This window comes from Nyctibius grandis, chromosome 7 (genome assembly GCF_013368605.1).
Source record: "Nyctibius grandis isolate bNycGra1 chromosome 7, bNycGra1.pri, whole genome shotgun sequence".
Classification (NCBI taxonomy): domain Eukaryota; kingdom Metazoa; phylum Chordata; class Aves; order Nyctibiiformes; family Nyctibiidae; genus Nyctibius; species Nyctibius grandis.
Genome location: NC_090664.1, coordinates 42,875,495 through 42,894,646, shown reverse-complemented (window position 1 = coordinate 42,894,646; position 19,152 = coordinate 42,875,495). Strand labels below are relative to the sequence as shown.

The 19,152-nt window shown below is 38.0% G+C and overlaps 1 protein-coding gene across 4 annotated transcripts in view; it reads right to left on the bottom strand.

Annotated features, from left to right (window-relative positions):
- The window catches only part of ZEB1 (zinc finger E-box binding homeobox 1), a 144,947-nt gene that overhangs the window by 90,777 nt on the left and 35,018 nt on the right, over positions 1 to 19,152 (bottom strand). The window contains exon 2 of one of the 4 annotated variants that reach the window (XM_068404707.1): positions 264 to 398. The exons of the other annotated variants lie outside the window; for them this stretch is intronic. Coding sequence (XP_068260808.1) covers positions 264 to 270 — 7 coding nt within the window. The 5' untranslated portion in view covers positions 271 to 398. The remainder of the gene's footprint in view (positions 1 to 263; positions 399 to 19,152) is intronic. 4 annotated transcript variants of the gene reach the window in all.

The following is a 19,152-nucleotide window of genomic DNA, read 5'->3' as shown; positions in this document are numbered from 1 at the left end:
TGATTCTGCTTGATGATGAACACTAATAATTCTGTCAGCTTCAATGGAAATTATAGATGCTCTCCAGTCATGAAAATCAGAGAGTAGCTTTAGAGACAAAAAACAGGTCAAAAAAAAGTTTGAAAGTTGACCAAAGTTCACCTATTCTGTTTTATGTCTTTATTTGCTTTTGAAGGATCTTGCCACTAACATATCTTTTTCTTCTCCTATCAGGATAAAGATTTATTTTTTCATTTTAGACTAATATTTTAATCTGAGCTTACCACGCATTCTTCAAACATGACATGCACGAGTTCACCAACCACTGCAGTGAGGAAACAAAGGCTGCCAAAGGGTGTTCACTGGAAATGACTAAGCATCGGGCAGGGGCGTGGAAATGGGAAGGACAGGAGATCCACCTGTGACGGGGAAAAAGCCTCAGTGGGTAGTTAGTAGGGGTAAAATTGTTGCAGAACACAGACCAATGGGTCCACTGTTCTAACACAGCAAAGCAGTATCAGAACAAGAAGACAGTAGAGAACATTTGGCCAGGTCCAAGGTCTCGCCGTAAGTCCTATACAGAACCATCCTGTGGTCTTTCTGCACAAGTGATCATAAGATCCCAGCTCTGCAGGCCACGGGACATTTGATACAGTACTAAGAACAGGTGAAACTATTTATTACACACACCTCCCCAAAAACCAAACCACAAAAAACCCAAACCCAAAAAACTACAAGATTGTACCTGATTCATGCACGCAAGAGGGTTAGTTAGCTTGTAGTTTGGGACAGAAGACTGAAAGCCTGTTCTTAATTTCTGATGGGCTTAAGTATAGAATTTAACACTACAAAAAACCAGAAAAAGACAAGAACATGAACTGAAATTTAGCATACAGGAGTAAACATTACAGGTAGCTTATGTTAACTTCACTGTGTTTCAAGGGTTAAGTAACCAGGAGACAGTGGTGACGTAAGACAAAAGTTGAGATTTTCTGTTGACAAAAGGTCAGAAGAACTCCTCTTACTCACAAATAGGGAATAAATGTGTATTTTAGCTTATAATCATTCCATCTGATTAAGATAGTATGATCATATTCTATTACCTTGCTTTTTTTAATATAAGGTATCCTAAATAGTTTGGCACTGAATCTTTGCTCATGCAGAGGTTCTTATTCACAGATGTTTCAAACCCTCCTTGAAACTTTCATCTCCAAGCAGAGTAACAGGTCAGTTCTTTTTAATTTATTTTTTTTAAAACTTAATTTTGACTTTGTTATCTATTCTTCCTCCCCATTTACATTTCATTTTCATTTACTAGCTGTATAATTGCATGCAGTTATATCATCACAAAATTCATGCAATATATGCCTCAGCTGTATTGTTCTGCTCTTTACTATTCATTATAGTGCAGGTTTTGATACCTATAGCTAACTATTTCAATAGCTAGAGAGACATATTTAGTAATACTTCTTTACCTACTGCCATGAGCACCTAGTCTCTTTGATAATGGTTTCTTGAATGCTGTTGGTTCCTATCTAAACACCTGGAAGCCATCAATATGCCACAGCTGTGCAAAATTACTTTTCATCTTTAATCTGAAAGCAAGGAGAAAATAAAACTACTGGGGTTAAAATCAAAATTGTTAATTCTCAGGATTTGCTCTGAATTGATTCAAAGAAGGAGGAGAAAGAATGATCCTTTTTCAAGGGTCGGGGTTTTTCCCTTTCAACTTGCACAGAAGGAATATAGAGATCTTTTGCAGTATCAAAAGTAGTAACTGGACATTTTATAAAACCATTTTATGAAGATTTAAAAACAAGTTAATAATAGAAAAGTATTTTACAACCAGAGGTTAGGAACAGTTTCATAAAGGGCACAGGAGGGAGGGGAAAGGGTAGGAAATAAGATATGCTTTAAAAAAAATGCATTTAGCTAAGGGGGCGAAAAAAAACGTTTAGATGCTACAGTGGCATCTGTGTCACTGTAAGTGCGTGACAGGATTTTTGACAGGCCGGCATTCTTTACCAATAAAGTATGGTAAGTCCCTTCTAGCTGACCTTTCTGATTTCCTTTGAATTGCCTTATTTAACTATCTATAGCCTCTGCACAAATGTGCGTGTGGAGAAAGTATGTAGGTCACAGGAACATACTGATGTGTAACTTCAGTACTCAAATACTGAAATACTTGAAGTACTTTGAGGTACTAAATTTTTTTACTTGTCTTTAATAATAAAAATGTAGGACAATACTTAATTAGAATAAAATCTGTTCCTGTTTACATTACACACAGGTATCGACAATTAAAACATGAGTACTATGCATATACAAGCTTTTCTGCTCAAGGACTATTCATTTGGTATCTGTAACACAAACCAAGCAAGAATTCATCGGAAAAACAGAATACACAAAGTATTTTAAAGCAAATGGCATCTACAGAGTTCTACATGCAGAATCCAAAACTGCAGTATTTATAAATTTTACAAAAATCCAGAGAAAGCATATAGACATCACCTGTGACTTCCCAGTTATAACATGGCAATTACTACTCGTGGCAGTAGAAAGTCTGCATACCACCTCCAGAAGGTGCATTGACATTAAGTATTGGCCTCAATAGCTTAGCTCTTGAAACTGTATTATGCAAACAATGTCATGTGCATTTCCAGAAGGCTGAAATCTTAAAAGGAAAATAAGGTTTTTTTACTTTGAGTATTTTAATACTAAAGCTCAGCCAGGGCCTGATCAGCTTGAATGCTTTTCCAATGTGACTATTACAGGTTGCTTAATTACCTAGGATAAACAACACCTGCTTAAAGAATTGCCTTACTTAAACTCAATAAATACCACTGCTGCTTAAGCTTGTAATTCCCAGTTCTTCAGCATTTCACACTGTGCACATACTCAAAACTGTAAAACAGTCCCAGCACTGAAGTTCTCAAAATAATAACTGTCATAAAAGATCCAGACTACTAGTTTAAAGTAACAGATGGGACAAGCATTTACTTTTAAACCACATACTAGTTTTATGAAGAAAATCAAGAAATCTTAAAAAAAAAAATAAAAGAATTTGCTCAGCATGCAATTAAAAGGGCCAACATAAGAAAGAGACCTTCTCAAAGGTGACATCACAGTCCCAGAAAGCAGCGCCCTGATACAGATACAAGCACATACAATGGCAAAGTTCACTATATCTCTGCATAGGCTGAGGAAAGACTTGCATAAATACTTCCGTACAAGTCTCTAAGTAGGTCAAGACAGTACAGTTATGTACAATTACTCTTTGAAACAGCTTGAAGCTTCCTGAAGAATCAGAATTGAATTTTTTAAGCACCTTAAAACAATGAACATGACTTGTACCCAAACCAAATTTAAAAATATAAATCTGAAAGTAAAATATAAAATGTTTAAGATAGTTACATAGAAGTAAGCTGTTGACTAACAAATTCTCAAAAGCCACATAAGCACCAGAACTTCTCCTTCAGCATAAGATCAGCATGTGAACAACTCCACAGCTCTGAATCTGATCAAAAAAGGTAAGTTATGTCTCCCCCCGCACTGTAGCCTGTACTTTACTAATGCCTTATTGTAAAGAGAAATGGAAAGACTACAGCATTTGAAGGATAAAAATACTGTTTACCAAAAAAACCCCTCCACCTGAGAACTGATGTCGGGGATATTCCCACAGTGCTTTCAAGGATGAAACTTTCGTCCTTGCAGAGTGGCTTAGGCATCTAGTGGTACAAATTTTAAATTTGTCCTTAAAAAAGTTTCCTAACATTCTCCCAACCCCCCAAAAAGCATAATCCATGCAGACAAGTCAATGTGCAAAAATAGAGAGCTACAAGGTTTGTACACCCCACAAGAAACACGCTTTCAGTAGTCTTCCTCCTGAAAGACTGATGGTAGGGAGGAGACTTCCAAGAAAGGGATTCTGCCTGTATCTGTTCCTTCAAACACCGCTGAAAGCCTCCCTGCAGATTTCTTCTATAAAATGCCAGGTGAGATTATGTTGATTTACAGTACTCACATCTAGAAATCATAAGAGCATTAACACTTCAGCTAAATAGTGTACAATTGATAATTTTGGGAACACTGCTAAGATTTCTCCTTATAAAATTGTTTTCAGTTTGTAATATCAAAATACTGAGCATAAAAACCTCAAGATCTGTACTTTGTTGGGTTTTTACTATAGACTTTTCAGTTTACTTTGATTCTTACAGGCACAGAGGTAGACAACAGCTGCAGGGAAAAGTCTATGAGTAGTGTATCTTGTTTTCAGCTTATGCCAACAAGATGTCCACAGACTCAGAGAGCTGGTAACTTGTATATTAAACCCACACACAGAATACACACAAAATTCTTTCACAAGGAAGTTGTACCCAGAAAGAGAGGGCAGAAAGCTAATGCTTTATGGCTCCTTTTCAGACAGCTGTGTATTTAGGGAAAACTGATATTCCCTTACAAGGCATTACAAATGAAGTGACCAAAAGGGAGGAACAAGAAGTAACTAAAAAAAATTTACATTGACAGTTTGGAACAGAAAGACCTCCCCTGACTCTTTGACAAGTTTATGATCCCTGAGAAGCCAATCCAGGCAAAACCAGAGCACTCTCAATCAGAAAATCAAGAAAGAAACTGATTTACAGTGGTTGCGCTCACAGTCCTGTCCCATCCCGTGTCCCATCCCATGTCGTCGTCATCCCCCCACCAACTTCTAGCTTAATTGACACAAGCATCCTTCCGGCAATTGATTATTACATTTGTACGTGAGCTTTATAAATTTTAAATCTTCTCGTGTTCAGTAATATCACTCTATCCATGCATTCACCTACTTTGTTTTCTGTCCTACAGAGGGTAAGCCCATGTCCTAAACCCTAAATCCATGAAAGATACATAAGAAATTTCTTTAAGCAACAGTTTCATTTGAAGTTTTCTTGCAAATGCATTAGCCTTTGTAAGAGTATATCTATACATACACATGTATGTACATATATATGCGTATGTATTTTTAAACCAGCAAGCATATGGAGCTCTTGTTCAGGTTGTAAGTTATTCTGTGAGGAAGGGTCGAATGAGTTCTTGCACACACTTTACAATATGATCCAAAACCGCAGACTTAATAGGATGCTCATCTGGGTTATTTACCTCTTCAGTGTAGCAGTAGAAAACCAGGAGACAAGAGAGAAGGTGTGAGCCCATCATTCAGAAGTTACACACGTTCTCCAAAACAGAACCTGTGGTGCAGCAGGTGTATCACTCCTCCTCACATGTTTATGGAATAACTATTTCTGGCTACACAGTCAGAATCCACTGAATGCTTAATGTTCTTAAGGAAAGCTGCATGGCTTAATGGCAGTAACATAAGAGAAGGTCCATCCTCACTGACTAGGGCACTGCTGCCACTGACACACTGTCCCTAGCCCAGAAACATTTATTTGGAGTTGGAAGATGTAGCTAGAACATCACAAACAGGAGGAAAAAGGAGGAAGTTCAGGACCTGTATCATCTAACAAGGATCCTGGTCTTTTTTCTGATTATTCTCCCTAGCCATATCATCCAGAATTTTAATATGAAATTATCCCAGTTCCAAGCCTTTTATAAACCCATAAAATTATCAATTAAGGATACCAAGGGCAGGGGGGGGAAGAAAAGCCTTCAACAACAATGCTAATATAAAAAACACTCATGGAATTATCGTTTTAAATGTAGCCTGTTTGGTTTACTGTTTGGCTTAAAGCGTACAATATGCAATATGAAGAGCCATCGGGATCACGAAATACGGAAGTTATCTGTCTGAGCCACTTCTGTGTAACTTTGCATTACATAATGGCACAAGGGCAACAAAAAGAGTCAAGCCCTCTCTTTGACAAGGACTCTGGCTCATTTTGTATTTTTTAGCAGGCTCAATAAATATCTGAAACAGGACTGGAAAGCTATACTAACAGTCTGACATTCTTCCCCACCCTTTTGTCCCTCCCAAACAGACGAGATTGGCAGGGTTTATTGTTGCTCTGCACAGTAGAGTAATAGGAATTAATGCCATCATTGCGCTGGACTTGGAACAACTTCATTTCAACACACTTTTTAACATCAGTATGACAACACCATTGCAGAGTCTCTTAGTGTACAAAACTTTAGCCAAATATTCTCATATGTTACCATTGGCTGTTTGAACCATTAAAGCCACAGATATACAATATAAACTTCTACCTCTCTATTAACAATGAATTTAGAACATACTTTACTTTCTAGAAGTTTATGCATTTTCAATATTTCTACATGCCAAACATGAATGCAATACCTGCAACCATGCCTGTTCTATAGAAGAATTAATGGTTTGCTACAAGTTTTCCAAGTTCAATTCAAAATATCTAGGCTTTAAAAACTCACTATGTTGGTGGCAGTCTGACTTTGAGATCATCTAGAGTAACGTGTGTTCAATCTGTACACTTGATCCATTCCCAGACAATGATAACCAATTATAAACAAATAAAAGTCCACAAGCAGAAATGCATCAACCTTCTGTGGAAGTCCCACAGAAACGGGCAGATGACAAAGCAAAACCTATGAGCTGCTGTGCCAGGTTGTGCAGGGCAGAAAGCATGATGCAGCAGTTTCCATTAGCACCAACACTTGTATGCATCTTGCAAGAGCAGATTCTCTTTAAACAGTTTACAAGGACATTCTGTATCTTGTTCAGCAACTGAGATATGTCTAGCTGCCTTTCCTCGTCCTTCCTACTGCTGCTCTACGTGCTGAGGAGGGAGATGCAAGCAAAAAAAAGGAAGCTAGTACAAAGGATAGTAGTTTATACTGAGAAATACAGTTCAGTCTGAAAGGATTTTTTGAAATCCCTCATAGTACCAAACTGACAGTGAATATACTTAGTGCAGACTTACATCACTAATTCAGAGCACTATTCAGCTTAAACCTACATTAGACTGCTACATTAGATTAACTGTTTATGCCCCTTAAAATGAAGCATGGGAAGTTACATACAATCAGAACAAGTGTCATTTCTTCAGTTTCTTTCAACGTCGTCTTCATTCTTAACCAAAACCTTTTTTTTTTAAGCCATTTAATTGTAAGCACTTTTTCTTCTTTAAACTTACGTTGTATGTGTTCTTCTAAAAATCTGCTTTGTTTAGTGCAGCTGCTAATTAGTAACCAGACAGTTCTGGAAATGTTACAGGTGAGCAGTAACTTAGTTGAAAGAAGCACAAACATATGGATGTGGAAAGATTACAATAGAGACAGCTGAAGAGTAAAGGAGGAGAATGACTTAAAATTTGTAAGAAGAAAAACCCCCACTAAAACCAAACCCCATGAATGTTACCACAGGAGTGCCTTCACAAGGTATGGGACTGCAAACTATTATACTAATATGAAATGCTTGTAAAGCTTAAGTATCTACTTCATGCTGTGCTTATCACCCATCGATCTGCTCCATTGAAAATAAAATGTGTAAAATTTAAGATTTAGTCAAACTGCAGCTGTTTACGTTTTTCTGTTACTGTGGGACCTAGTCATGCTTTTTTACAAATAGTTTTGAATAATTTCAACTTGTTCTCCATTCAAGTAAGAGAAGTGCAACAGCACTTGCTTGTGTACAGCAAGTGCAAGTGCTCAGGATGGATACTGAAATGTCTGTTCTGCGCTGCTTTTTAAGTTTTTCCCTGAAATATAAACACTTTTTGTAGCTTGCGATACATTCTTCAGAAACTTGATTTGCAACTGTTATCCAAGATGAATATGTAGTTCTATACTTCTCTCTGCAAGGACTACTGCCTTTTTAAGAGATAAAATTCCTCCAGCAGACTACAGGAGACACACTGTTCTCATTGGGATGTTCTTAACTTTAAATGACTGCAAAAAGACACTTAAAAGTAGTACTTTTCAAGAGGATAAATGGAAAAAGCTGAATAGTTAGAGATACAAATGTAGGTTACCTAAACCAAGAAGATGCCTAGGTAGATGATGAAAGGCAACAACCATTACATATATAAGCCTGTATACTTCCCCCTGTCCCCCCTGCCCCCCCTCCCAGCATGAACAGCCTCCCAAACAGACTGTATGTTTAGCTTTATTCAACAAATTTAGAAATTTAGACACCAACTGCCAATAAATACCATCACTTGAAGATCAAAATCCCATTCTGAATTGATTAGATGTTGGAAGGATCATCTTTTATCCTGTTAATGCCCAACTTCCCTGTGAACAATGCAACTTAGTTAAATACATGGGTGGGCACACCAGTGCCCATGCATACTAACAAAAATATCACAGACAGTATTTGACAAATATTAACTGATATGAGGAGATTTCTACGGAGAATCCAGCATCAGTTTTACAGAAATGCTCTCCCTTTTCAACTTAAAAAAACTAAATCCCCAAAAACCCCCAAACCACCACAAAACTAACATTAAAATTGAGATTATATATTTCAACTTTGAAGAGAGACAAATAGAAGGCTGCAGTTTAAAAAAAAGAAAAAAAAAAAAAGGTCAAATATCAGTCTGAATTTCAGCATCTAAATTTAAGTATTAACCTTCATTCTACCCTCTCATTCCTGCATCTCATCTAAATTAGGAGACACAGATCATCACTATTTACAAATGGACCTACCAAGTCCAAAACCAGTTAATTATTTCAGACTGCAAAACACATGCCCTTCTGGGCTAACTAAATACCATAAGGACTCTTTTATTGGCATTTACACACAACCCTACCCCACACCAGACCTCTCAGTTGAGCACCCAGGACAATGCAGTTACAGATCAAGGCCATCTCCACACATAACCACAACAGCGGTTCAACACCATTACACTTCTACACCTCACATTTGAAACTTCTCTCACTTTCAGTGTGGTGTAAATACACACCACTCTGCCAACAAGGGTCTAGGGTCATTATAAACAAAACAGCCCCTTTTGCTGAAAATGTTATTAATGCCCTTGGACCACCAGAAGGATGAGTGAGGCTAACTGGAGACAGCATTAGTCTTGCTGGAAGGCTTTTTCCTCAACAGAATTCCCGTCAATATTGCTTGAAGTCAGGCCTTTCCTCTCTTCAAACTTTCCTTAAGGAACATCACAAGGTATACGGGAATGCTATTTTAACTTTAATAGGAGGCCTGTCTTCCCAGAACACAAAGATCCTCTAATATATTAGGACACCGACTAGTGTAAGTAGTTCAGCAACCTCCTTGCCCTCTTAGAATAGGGAACATGCCTAATTTGTCCTGCTTCACACCTCCACTCCCATCCTAGATGGGTAATCACTAGCATACTCTTTCTGCCTTTTCAGTTAATAAGACAACCCCTTACACTGTAGAAACTACCACTTTGGCTTCTTTTCACCTGGGAGTTCTAAAGCAGTCTCCCAAGCACAACTGCAACTTCAGTGAACAGAAGACCAGCTGGTAGAAAAAACATGAATTACAGTTTCAAACCTTCCTTGAGGACTGCTGGCGTTCACTTAATTCATGAGCTGGAGTCTTAAGGACAAGCAGAAACTGGTGGACACGAAGGCCCAGGGAATCTCCGCAGGCATGGGTGCTAGCAGTACGCCAAGTGAGCACAGTTCCGCTGTGAGACTACACAGTCTCCTGCAGAAACATTTTTCTTTTGTGTCTTGAAGTGCCCTAGGTTGGTACTTGAAAGCTTGACAAACACAAATTACACAGCTTGAAGAACCTGGATAAGCTGAGTATTTCTTTTAACTTTCTGAACAACTACACTGCCTAGCTTTCAATGACCTTTACATGTACTAAAAGCTTTATAGCTGACAGACTTGATAGCATAAGTATCTGAAGTTATTCATCATTATTATTTCAATAATTTGTCTGTTTGGCTATGCTGTCATTATTTGTCATCCTGCACAGTGTGAGAAGAGGTTATTAATACAAACAGACACAAAAAAGGTTCACACATTTCTGCAGGTGCCTATTTTCATATTGCTCAAGCCAGAGCATTTCTGGATGTGGTCCTGCTATGAAGGTGCAGATTTAAAATCTTGACAGGTATGATTTAGATATATTAATACCATAAAAGCCTTAATTATACTGACAAAAGCTGCCTTTTAATTTACTTTGTTCAGGAAATACTGTAACATGTACTATCATAAATTATTATTTTACTAATATAAACTGAATTTAATTCAGAAGCATCTGCAGTTATTAATAACACCACTTCTAGTTATACCCCCAGTGTACAGTTGTTCTCCATCAAGAGTATGGCTCTGAGTTACACAGTACTTCACAAAACATCTGCAAAACATTCAGAGGAACTCACTCCAGCTCAGTATTTACTCAAACCATGAACATAAGTTGTTTTGACTTCTCTTCTGAAACTGCATTCATGCAGTTAAGTTGATGTGTGTTCTGATAACTTGTGTCCTTGTTATATGAGGCATCTCTAGAGTGTCACAGTTGGATTTAATACTAGCAAAAATTATCATTCAAATTCTTATTTTGTGTTTCATTTGGTAAATAACCTGGTTCAAGTGCTATAACTTTATTTTTTTCAGGTAAACAAAATAAAGAACAGTCTTGGCAAAAAGCTTAAAATAATTATAATCAATTTTCAAAATGACTCTGCTTGAGGGATCACTCTCACCGGCTCCAGTCCATCACCACCCTTAAATAAACAGCAAAGTTTAATTTCCCCATCACTTTATGGCAGCTTGAGTTGAACTTAACAGTACATTTACTGTATGCTGTTAGCATTTTCTCCACAGCCTGGGAAGACTTTACCATCTCTTGCATATGCTTCCTTGAGTAGATTAAAGTCATAACAGGTCCTACAACTTTTCTCTGAACTTTCAACAAGGATATCCATACACTGAGAAGGAATCAGGGTAGCCTAGAAAACGCAGTTCACCAAAACCAAGTTTTAACTTCTGATCCTGTATTTACCTAAAGGGAACCTAAACTGAAGTCAGAAATGAAAAAAGGCATCAGGAGCTAAATAGTGCTAAGAAGATTCCAACAATTTCAGAGACTCTTGACAGAAAGTCATTTGGTCCATACTACTTCTTAAAATGGCAACCATAACACTCCTTATTATCGTAACACATGGAACAAGTAGCATAGCCAAAGCAGTGAGCTATTTATGAGGATACTAACTAAAATGCAAGTCAATGTGAAGAGACTAACAATAAGTGTTAGAGTCTTGACCTTTGGATCAAGCCTTAAAAGAGCTCTCCATATAATTCTGGGGAAAGTGTTTAAATCTGGCATTAAACAGACACAGGGAACTTCTCCAGTCACCTACTCCACTGCAAGAAGCTGGTGACTATCTTTGTTTACCAACAAAACAAACAAGTGGTTCCATATTAACCTACATAGTACTTTTAAAGATTATATAAAAATGGCAGTCAAAAGCAGCAAGTAATATCCTAAACATTAGACAGGTATGTACAGAAAGCAGATAATCATTATTGCACAGAATTTTCCATAGTAAGCTAAGGCTTAACAGCCATCTGCTGTAAGGGCCTGGATGTTGCTGACAATACTTAGGGGCTGCAAATTACCTAAATGGCTCTAAGTTATAGAGTTATATCTAAAGGCAAAGTGGGAGATGCTCTACATAAAACATTGGTCAAATTAAAAACACACAAACAAAAAAAAAACCCCCCCCCAACAAATAAACAAAACCAACCAACCAACCCCCAAACCAAACACACACTCTTCATTCACCATCAAGCAACCTTAAAGCCAGTGTCTACCATAATCCTGGAAAATTATTCGTTCAGAAGAGGAAGACACTGATTACCAGAGCTACATAGCACCAAAGACTGAACCCAACTACTCCATTCGAAGCTGGTGACAGCACAGGAGTCAAAGACACTTGGAAAAAATGAAGATAAGATTTATTTTTCCTCCATAGGGTGGAAAGGAAAGGGTCTTTCAGTGTAGCAAGGAAGAGCAAGTGTGTAATTTGTGAAGAAGCAGTGAGTGTTTATTGTGAGGAGGGGACACACCAAACCTCCAAATCCTTCAAACTAGACAGTTCAGGCAAGGTTAAAAGCAGTCACCTGTTTCACTTTGTCAGCAAGTTCTTTACCCACACTCACATGCTAGCAGAGAAAGAAGGGGAAAAAAAAAAAAAGGTGGAAGAATGACTAAGAGAAACAGTAGTGAGATGCAGTGTGGAAATATTGAAGTGGTTAGCGAAAAAGCCAGGCTTCCTTACTGCTAGCTAAATTGAGCTCAATTTCTGCACCTTGTGAAATTTCTTGAAGAAGAGTGTAATACGAGACAGGCATTCATTTCTTCGACCAGGTAGATCAAGGTTATTAAAGACAGGTTGGTTAAGATTACTTTAAAAGAATGCTTATCCTTCAATACCTCACTTATCCTTCAATACCCTGAGGCAGGATTATACAAGAAAAGAAAAACCCCTACGTTAAGTCCTCCTCATGATTTGACCGTGTGTTACATTTGATGCTTTCACAAAATTCTGGCCGTGGTATGCTTCATCCTTTAACTTATCAGTTTTCATTGTTCAATGTTAGGTAAGCCATGAATTACCCTTTTTCAACATCAAAAACATAACTATCTTCTTTCTTTCCACTTGAGAACAAAGGTAATTTAATTGAGGATTTTCCAAGACACGTCCATTTCTTTCATATATCCTTGCTCAAGATGCAAACGCTGCTCTGCTTAATGAGTTTGAAAGAGCCACTGTAAACTTAAACTCAGGTTTAAGCAAACCACTGTAAATGTAAACTAAGGTGTAAATGTCTGTCTAGCTGAACCTAGATAGGCTTTTAACCAAAGCAGAGGCTAACAAGCAACAGAAGTGTCATCCTCCATTTTCAGGAGCTGCAGAGGAGCAGCAACCACCTCACCAACTTCAATCATTACAGGTAGCTCAGAGAAGCACACAGATTAAAGCAACACCATCCCTTTCTAAACATACATACATGTACACAAAAATATCCACATACAACCCCAGCACTTGCAGGCCCAGACATTAAGACAGATAACATAAAAACCCCTCAGGCTACAATTACTCAGTCCCAGAAGCAACTGACGGACACAGTAGTACGTGAAGAGCATCACCAGGAACTCCAGGAACAAAATATTAACTCTTATTTTAGTCTGCCATGGAAGACCGAGCTCTTCAGTGCACCTGGAATCAACTTTTCTAAACACACTGAAAGCTGCTTTAACAAATATGCGAGCGCTGTACATTCTACAGATCTTACATCTTGTGCAATGAAAGTGATAAACAGAATGGGTATTTCAATTCTTTTCTGACAACATCTGTCTAATCCAGAGATTCAGTTAAACCACACTGCATGCGTAATTTGCCTCATCCCTTAAAATGTGTTACACCTTCCACAGTCATGTAGAAGTTCTGGACAGGTGTGAGCAATGCACCTGTGCCCCTTTAATTCCGCAGCAAAGTCCATTCAACATATATACATACACTGCACAGGGAATTCCTGTTCTCAATACACATTAGTGTATCCACACAATTTGTGTGCACGTGCTACCTCATGTTGTACAGAAAACAGATGAAAGACAAACCTCTGTTCTAGTTTTCTAAATTCAATCCTAAAACTTACAGATCCAGAACCCCAAGTTCAATATTTAAGTGAAGAGAAATGACTATCAGGTTACATTCTGTAGTTGGTACATGAAGAGGTGTCTAGATAAAACACTGTATCTTATATTGAAATACAGACCTTATGGTTAAATACAGATGAGTTTTTAGATTCAGAAGAAAATATTATCAGCTTTCTTCTGCTAAGAAATAGAAAATTAAGTAGAAATAAAAACAAGCAAGAAAACTTAACTCCAGTTGTCTGAAGATGCTCGTCTCTGTCCACCAGACAGAAGTTCCTAAGCTAAATTTCTTCCTTCAGTGAGTTCCTTTAGATAAATTGCATGAGATGAAGATGTAGTTAACATGCAAAAAGACAAAAGTTTAATTGTTTCCGGATTCCCTATTCATGACCTCCTGTGAAACTTTAAACAAGGCCATTTCTTCAGGAAATGCTGAAACAACTCAACATGTGCAAAAGTGGTTCTGGACACATCCCATTCCCTTCAGAAGCATCGCTGTTCTAAAGTAAAAAGCTTTCAGCAAGGTGTGAGTAGTCAATGATGCCACTAAAGGTTTCTAACAGAAAATGTATACAGCAGAGGCAGCCAAAAAAGCCTAACAAATAGCCTCACAAATCTCATTTTTATATAAAGTCAGAAACACCCTGGGACTTTACTACCCCCCTAACTTTTTTTCCTCTATTGCAGTCAGAGAACACTCTCCACTTCTTGTAAGTCTGTGTCCTAGTTTCTAGATCTTAAGTGATAAAAACATATACTAAAGACCATAAATTAAAGGAACAAGTCTCAACTTCCTCAAGGTGTGATGCTATCTTAAATTTACCTTTCTAGCCTGAGGATATTAATCTTCAGAGTTTAAAACACAGTGAGGGTAGGGAAAAAACATACTTTTTAAAAGCTTCCTACTATTGTCTTAGAGTAACTCAAACAACAGGCTTATGTCTAACAGAAATTACCTCCCTGTAATGATATTCAGTCTCATAAATGGTTTCCTCCAGCACCCCTTGCTCACAAATTGTTAGATGCTTAACATGGTTTTGTTCATAGAGATACAAAAAGGACGTTACCCCCCAGCATACACGAAGCAGCATGCTTTTCTGGAGCCAGGACCTCTATGCTTCTAGGTCTTGTATGCATTACTCTAAGACGCAAAATGAGGCCTTGCACCACTCCCTAGGAGAGAACAAAGGCTTCAACATGAAGTCTATCACAAGCTGAACGGAAGGATTACAATAGTGAAGAGTCACAAGAAATACAAATATCCCATATATTTAATTTTCCCATCATGATTTGTTTTGCTATACAAGGATCCTCAGTGCAACAGAAAATACAAGAGTCCTTTGTGCAGAGGGCAAGTGTAGCTGAAATAGTGCCAAAAAGACTGACATGCTTTTTGCTCCATCTGCCTGCTAAAGACCACACAAGCAACCAGCCAGCTGTCTCTACTGTTCATCTCTAATATACAGAAGTTCCTGAAAAGACACACAGAAGTCCCAAAACCCCTACCCACACACAAAACCACAGCAAAGAAAATGTAATGCTGTTCTCCAGAAGAGACTGAAAGAAAGAGGAATCAACAGGAAGATTGCAAAGAAACTCCAGGCAACTTTTGGTTTTGTTTAGTGAGGATGAAAGGGAGCCTTATATCATGCTACAGCAGCAACTCTGTGTTTGACTAGTAGTGGCAGTACTCTTAAAATCAAGGAGATTCAGCATAACTCTAGCATGACATTAAGAAAACAATACATACAAGCCACTGTTTTAAAAAGCAATTATCTCACGGGCTTTTGGTAAATCCTACCACTTCATCAGCAAAACCGAAAACAAAAAAAAAAAAATACAGGGAGTGGGGAGGGGGGGGAGATGCCCACAACAAAAATGCTACTGCCACCTTTTCCTTTTGCAATAGAACAGGGCATTAAACAGGATAAAGCCTAAACAGACATAAACGTAAAGGAAATCTTACAAATGTATTTAGTCCCACCCCTATAAAACCATACGAGTCCACACTGTTTTTGCCTCCATAAGTGAAAGATATACTTAGCCACTGGAGGGCTCTGAAACCTGAAGATGTACATATTGGTGCTCTACTGCAAGTATTTTTTACTTACCTTTTCAGACTTGAGAAGCACAAACCGTGACCCTTCAGCATTTACTTAATGCTACTATTACACTTTGATCTCAAACTTATATACATGCTTTGCTTTAAAATGAATATTATTCCCTACCTCCCCCAAAAATTCACATAGTTATATGTCATGGTATCATGATCTGTGGGGGTTTTTTAATAAGATTGGAGTAGAAAAGTCATTCATAGTGCTGAATGTTAATGAAGCTGGAATTACGTCTGAAGACTTGGGAAAAAAATAGGTTTACTTTTTCCAAACTTACATTCAGTTCTTGGCAGAAGAATATTTAAAAACGAACACCAAGATATAACCCAGTTTGTTTTCTTCATCCCCTCAGGTTTCTTATTTTTTAGCTGTAGTGGCTTCAGACTCTTTCTTTGCCACCCAGTTACTGGAAATTAGATTTCTTCTTGGAAGTATGTGCCACAATTGCATGTTCCAATACATAAGCCAACGCAAACTTGCCCACTATCCTAGTAATTAGAACTGACTCTCCAATATTTCATATAGACAGATAGCTTGGGAAAGCCTCACAAGAAGCTCTATTTTAAATTATACGTTCTAAATAGACATTGAGACAGAAGAAAGAAGACTTAAGACATCCTTGATTTTGATGCTAAAAGTAATTTTCAGGCATTATTAGGCAAAGGATTGCCCAAAGGAAAGAATGACATTTTTAGATAAAGAAACTGAAGGTATCTATTTTGATACTGCTCCTGAAAAGTTATGCATGACTCCTAAAACTGATCAGTATAAGAAACAAGAAGTCAACACAGGAGTTAAAAAAAAACAAAAACAAACCACCAAAACAAACAAAAACCCAGAACTCTATCAACTATGATTTCAAGTTTGGTAGTAATACTTCATTTACTTTTTACTACAAATTAAATTTCTTTATACCACCAAATGTGATGAAAATCTTCTCTCAACTAAAGAACAGCATACCCCAACGAGCAGCATGACTTAAAGTACTTTATACTTTTTTCCTCCTTCCCTTTTCTGAGTTCTGTGCTTAACAGCAGGGCTTTTTTTGGGATGACACTCAATTAGGATCCACTTACCAAATAATTTAGAAGTTCATAAAAATCTTCAGAAGACTTAACTTCCACAGAAGAGTTATTCAACGGTCACAGGGGTAATTTCTAATCATATGTTTAAATCTGTCAAGTGCAACTTTTTCAGATTCATGACTTTGGAACAAGTATGGGTAACTAAACCCTCTTCATAGAAATCACATTATTAATGCAGAAGTATGGAAAGTCTATATAATATTGAGTTGTTTACAGTTAAGCCTTCCGACTTTAGAGTATGAATGAGAACTTTATTTGGACATGAATTACGAAGCAGCACTGTATATGCTTCTGCCCCTAAACTTAGAATCATAGAATAGTTTGGGTTGGAAGGGACCTTTAAAGGTCAAACTTCCACATGTGCTGCTATTGCCATCCCTCCCATGGTAGAACATAATAAAGTATTTTATTGTGACTGGCCGCAACTGAGAAAAAAAGGACGAATAAAATAAGAGAGAAAAGTAGAGGGTGTTGGTTTAATACTGCTGATGCAGAGGAAATTTTTTTGAAGTGGACTAAAGTCTATCTGAAGGAGTTTAGTTCTTGCTGAAGTTTTTTTTTTGTTCAAAGTCAAAACTCACAAGTCACTTCCAGTAAAAGTGGTGTGTTAATTAGTTTTAAACAGGTCATAAAAGAGTCATAGTTCACATACAAAGCAATTTAACCATTCACTAAAATCCTATTCAATAGGCAATGAAGCTTAACAAACTGCTTCTTCCAGAGGTCTAGCAAAGACAACTTCCAAACACTCCTGAAGTGAAAATGTATGTGTTGACCTCTGTTAGCAAAACACATCCAACATGGAACTTGCAGACAGATTTCCTCGCTTTGGCCGTGCTGCACGCCCCCCACCCTGCCCCCCCCCCCGCCCCCCCCCCGCCCCTGCAAATGGAGCATTAAAAATCACTGTCAGAAAACTTAAGTGAATTTTTCCACAAGTTGCCCAACCATAAAATGTATTTTCGGGAGGAGGAGGAAGCCATCATTAGCAGTTAACACTTACAAAAAGTTACTGCAAATCTATGTGCATTAAGCCAGTCTCAAATCCATAGAAGTCATGTAACATCTCACTCCCCCAAAAGAGGGGAAGCAAACAGATGGAAGATGAAAGGATGGGAGTACAGAAGACGCAGAGGGAGAGACTCCCTTGAACAAAATAGCCAGTTCTTAGATTTCTGAATCATACAAATCCAGTTGCTTTAATACAGCTGACTATGATGTTAGGTGTGTTAAATCTTAAATTTGTCTGCTTGCTGAAACTCTCATATTAATATTTTATTCTGTTACATAATGCTTCCTTCACGCACAGCTAAGCTCCAGAATCTTATACCTTTATGTAATACAGAGCTTACAATCCCCCTCCACAACCTTCCCCCACATTTCACATTAAATTAAGATGAAACCAGTGCACCTCATCCCTCATTCCACAGCACAGAGTCTGCCGTGTCTCCTTTCACGTCTGCTTCCCTGTGCATCCCTCTCACTGCAGCCCACCTCCCTACAACGGGTGCAGGAGCTCTGAAACACAACCCAAGGCCACTCCTGGCTGAATATATCCCAAACACTGGAAAATATTCCTGCTTTTCTTCTTCACCCACAGTATGACACAGAAGGAGATAAGCAGTTGAGGAGGAGGCCCACTGTGGATGGTAGGGGATGAACTTACAACAAACCAGTAGTTGCACAGAAATGTCTTCAGCCCAGGTAAGTGCAAGGGAAATGGTTGTAAAATGCACACAATAAATGTTTTTGAAGAACACGGCTCCTTCTTCCAGTGCTTTTCTGGTCACACCCTAATAAAGTCATCCCCTTCGCTGCTCTTTGACTAGCATAGTGGCAAACAAGGCTGTCAGAGAACACTGAGACTTCAATAAAGCCCATAGCCTCTCAAGACAGTGTTTATCGACAGTTACCCTTTCCTTTAGGGTTTTTATGTTCCCATAATACCTGGGATCAATTCTTCAACGCATCATGGAGGCAGGAGGTCTTTACAAGAGACTTAAGAGCATGAATCTGGTTGGCTTGAGTTCATCTTACTATTAGCTGAAAATGAATGACAGTATTCAAATATTAAACTGTGAGGTTTACTAGGGAAAAATACAAAAACAAGTTGGGCCAAGAAGCAGAAGACATCTTGTTCCAATGCTTTCAATTCTCACTCAGGGTTGCTCTTCCACGTTCAGGCTTTATAGTGTATATTCAAACACGTTACAAGTCCCTCCATTTCTATGGGAGTGTTTTCATTCTGCTTTTATCAGCTCCTATTCCCTCAGAAAAAGCACCACACCAACCACCTGTACTTAAAGTATGATTTCTGATCATTCTTCCTGTTTTTCTTAAGCTGCTTTAAAAAAAAAACCCTTAGAACTGGTTTTCTCTCCTTGAATTAAAGCACAGCCTT